General features: G+C 38.3%; 1 protein-coding gene and 1 non-coding gene across 2 annotated transcripts; one reads left to right on the top strand and one right to left on the bottom strand.

Moving 5' to 3' along the window:
- The first annotated feature begins 483 nt into the window (after nt 1-483).
- On the top strand, nt 484-1918 carry LOC119994293. Its single transcript, XM_038841217.1, has 3 exons — nt 484-621; nt 760-1647; nt 1847-1918. The coding sequence occupies exons 1-3, from the start codon at nt 484-486 to the stop codon at nt 1916-1918; spliced, it is 1098 nt and encodes a 365-aa protein (XP_038697145.1).
- Nucleotides 668-775, bottom strand: LOC119994294. The gene has a single exon (XR_005466949.1). It is a non-coding gene; the product is annotated as a small nucleolar RNA R71 (small nucleolar RNA).
- Nucleotides 1919-3786: the final 1868 nt, after the last annotated feature.

Genomic DNA, 3786 nt, shown 5'->3' with positions numbered 1-3786 from the left:
ATATAAAATCTGAATTTTATTTCTTTGTTTTATTTTATTTACATCAATCATTCTTCTTTTTTCCCAAATCTCCATCATTCATCAAGTTAGATACATTAATTAGATTAACTAGTCTCCGTGGGATCGACCTCGTACTTGCATACACTGTACTATTCGTAGACTCTTGTGCACTTGCGAGAATTATTACATCAAGTTTTTGGCGCCGTTGCCGGGGATTAGTTTAGTTTAATTGTGTACTTAGCTTTCTTTTTAAATTTTTTTATTTTATTTTTTTTTTTCAGGTTGTAAGTAATGGCGGTGGTTGTGCAAGCCGAAACGATGGGTGATCTTGACATCCCCACCATTCCAGAATCTCCATCTTGCATCGTACTTCCGACGGCAGCTAGGAACTACGAGCTTAAGACTATACACTTTAACATGATGCCTTCTTTTCATGGTCTAAGTTCGGAGGATCCACTTAGTCACATTCATGAAATTTTTAATATGGTTTCCAGCATGTCTTTGTCTACAGGAGTTACTGAGGAGCACTTGAGGTTGAAGATCTTCCCTTACACTATGAAGGACAAAGCAAGGACATGGCTTAATGGTCTAAGGCCGGTTTCACTGGCGACATGGACTGAGGTACAAAATAAATTTTTAGAAAAATTTTTCTCAACTCAGAAAACTGATGCTCTTAGGGATAAGATCATGCAATTTGAACAACAACTTGATGAGTCATTTTCTGAGGCGTGGGAGAGGTTTAATAACCTGTTAACTCAGTGTCCCCATCATGCTTTGCCTTTATTAGTGTTGATGCGTATTTTCTACAAGGCACTGACAGTTTCTAGCAAAGCTGCAGTTAATAATTATGCAGGGGGATCGATTAGGAATATGACTCCGACCGAATGTCAAACTTTATTTGAGAGAATTGCTATTGAGACACAACATTCGGAAGTAAGAGGTAAGCGAGCAGGTGTGTATGAAATTTCCAATTTTGATTCTTTTGCACCAAAATCACAGGTTGATGCCATCTCTACCAAGTTGGACATGCTTCTAGCAATGAATGGGCATACGACTCAAGGAGTGGATTTCCCAGAGTTTGTGCAAGAGCAAGCAAATATGATGAACTCCTATAATCGGAATCCACGGTTTGATCCCTACTCTAACTCCTATAATCCAGGTTTTCGGGCACATCCAAACTTTTCTTGGAAGAATACCCAAAACCAAGCCAATCCACCAACCACCACATTGGAGGACATGGTGCGGCAGTTGGCAATTAACCATCAGAAATTGGAGGCACAAGTGGGTCAAATCGCTGAAGCATTGAGTCAAAGGGAGGCTGGAAAGTTTCCAAGCCAAACTGAGATCAATCCGAACCATAGGGAGCATGCCATGGCTATCACACTTTGTGATGAGCAACAAAGCCGAGTTGCTACAAAGTTGGAAGAGCACAAAGTTCAAGCACAAGAGCAGCCGCTTCAACAGTCGCGTCGTGCAATCATGCATGGGTTGCCTGACCCCGATAAACCTGCTCCACCTGTGAGACCTTATGTTCCTCCGATCCCGTTTCCTGGGCGTCTTAGGAGAAATAAAGAAGAAGTACCATCAGTGCAAAAGACAACCCCGAAGACGGATGTGGCACCTTCTGTTGTGCAAGAAGAGAAGAAAGTAGATGAGAATAAGGTGGTTCAACTAACCGAAGAGTGTAGTGCCATATCACAAAAGAAGTTGCCACCAAAGCTTAAGGATCCAGGGAGTTTCACTATACCTTGTTGCATAGCCAATAAAAACTTTGAACATGCTTTATTGGATTTGGGTGCATCAGTTAATCTAATTTCTCTCTCTGTCTTTGAATCTTTGAATGTAGGTGCACTCAAAAAGACCTCTATGGGCATACAATTGGCTGATCGATCTATTCGATATCCTAAAGGAGTACTAGAAGATGTTTTAGTTAAGATACACGGATTAATTTTTCCAGCTGACTTTCTAGTACTTGATATGCGAGATTGCCAAGGTCATGGAGAAGAAATTCCATTGATTTTGGGGCGACCATTCATGAAGACTGCAAAGATGACAATTGATGTGTATAAAGGCACGCTAACAGTGACAAATAATGAAGAAACAGTGACCTTCAAGCCTAAGGTAGCACAAGGTGAGAAATCAATGGAGAAAGTGCTCACTATTAAAGATTACATTGTGGAGAAAGAAGGACATCCAACTGAGGTTGAGTCTATGAATCGACCTAGAGTCATGCCATACGAGAGAGGTAAGCATACTCCCGCCATTGAGTCCTTTCCTTTATCCACTAACAAGTTGTTCCCCTTAATTGTGAAAGTACCTCAAGATAAAATCCTCCAACAAGTGGTTTTTGGAAAAAGGGAAAAAGGATATTCAGATCCTTTTGAGGAATCGACTGCTCTTACAATTCTGAGTAACAAAAGGCATACTTTGGATGTTGAACTGGGTGTGGTTAGAAGAAGGCGATGGCTACAACCCAATGAACTAAAAGTGGGATTCCAAGTTCACTAATTTAGCTACTTGAAGAGTTACGTCTCGCCTAGACGTTAAATAAAGCGCTTGGTGGGAGGCAACCCACCCGGTAAATTCGTTCCTTTTTATTGTAGATTATTTTAGTTCATTATAGAAGAGCACTCGTCCCACATTGAATTAAATTGCTATTTGTGCATCAAATGCAGAAAGGAAAAGTTGTGCCAAAGCGCTGGATTGAAATAATTTTCTGGGACAACTCAGGACGAACCAGAATGCAAGCCATATATGTACGGAAAGATACGGATGTCTAGTTTCTGCAGAATTTTACGGTTTGTGAATCCGAGCTGAGATGAAGGATAAATTGATGATTTTACGACAGCTGTGCAGTGCAGAATTCTACGCGGGAATTACTTCCCGAATGTTTTCGCAGTCAGGTTGTATCGCTCTAACTCAGTACTTTTTCTCCACTTTATTTTTCACATTATTTCATGCACTCAGGACATTGCATAATTCAAGTGTGGGGGTGAGAATAGCTTGTTTTGAAAAAACAATTTGAAAAAAAAAAATTTAGTTCCTTCCAAAGCGATGATGAGACATAAATTGTTTAGGTCTTAAATTAGTTTGTTAGTAAAGAGAATTTTCACTAGAATTGAGCTTGAATTATAATTTTTCATGGGCCAATATTAACATGATATGTTGATTGAGAAAGAAGCATGTTTTGACTTGATGTAGACTTACATAATTACCCTTGTGAGTTTTGAGCCTATATGATTGATACATTATGCATATCAATCCAATTTCTTTCTTGTGTGCTCTCATGATTATATGTTCCTCTAGAACTTGCTTTAAACCTTTTTGAGACTATATTGATACATGTGATGACATGAATATGATTGAGGCATTAGGATGATACCTCTATAGCCAAATTGCCTATACCCTAATGTATTTATCCACTAGAAAGCCCCTTTGAGCCTAAATAAGCATTTTTATTCATGAAACTTATCTACTTGACCCTTTAACCCGAAAAACAATTACTTACCTAATTCTAAGGAATTAGTAGAGTATACCATGAGATTTTTCAAGTGTTGATGGTGTTCAAGTATGTTGAGTTTGGTGATGAAAAGAATTAAATGTGGGGGAGTTCTTATTTATTTTGGGATGTTATTTGGTGGAGAATAAATTTGATGTCGAACACATGTGCATTAATGTGTCGAAAAAGAAAAAGAAAAAAAAGGGAAAAGAAAAAGAAAAAATATGTAGTATGATTCGACATTGTTTTGAAAAAAAAAAGAATATAAAAATAAAAAATAAAAAAAA

The sequence above is a fragment of the Tripterygium wilfordii genome, unplaced genomic scaffold (genome assembly GCF_013401445.1).
Source record: "Tripterygium wilfordii isolate XIE 37 unplaced genomic scaffold, ASM1340144v1 ctg164, whole genome shotgun sequence".
Taxonomy (NCBI): Eukaryota; Viridiplantae; Streptophyta; class Magnoliopsida; order Celastrales; family Celastraceae; genus Tripterygium; species Tripterygium wilfordii.
The sequence above is the reverse complement of the archived record's forward strand: the minus strand, read 5'-3'. Positions and strand labels throughout refer to the sequence as shown.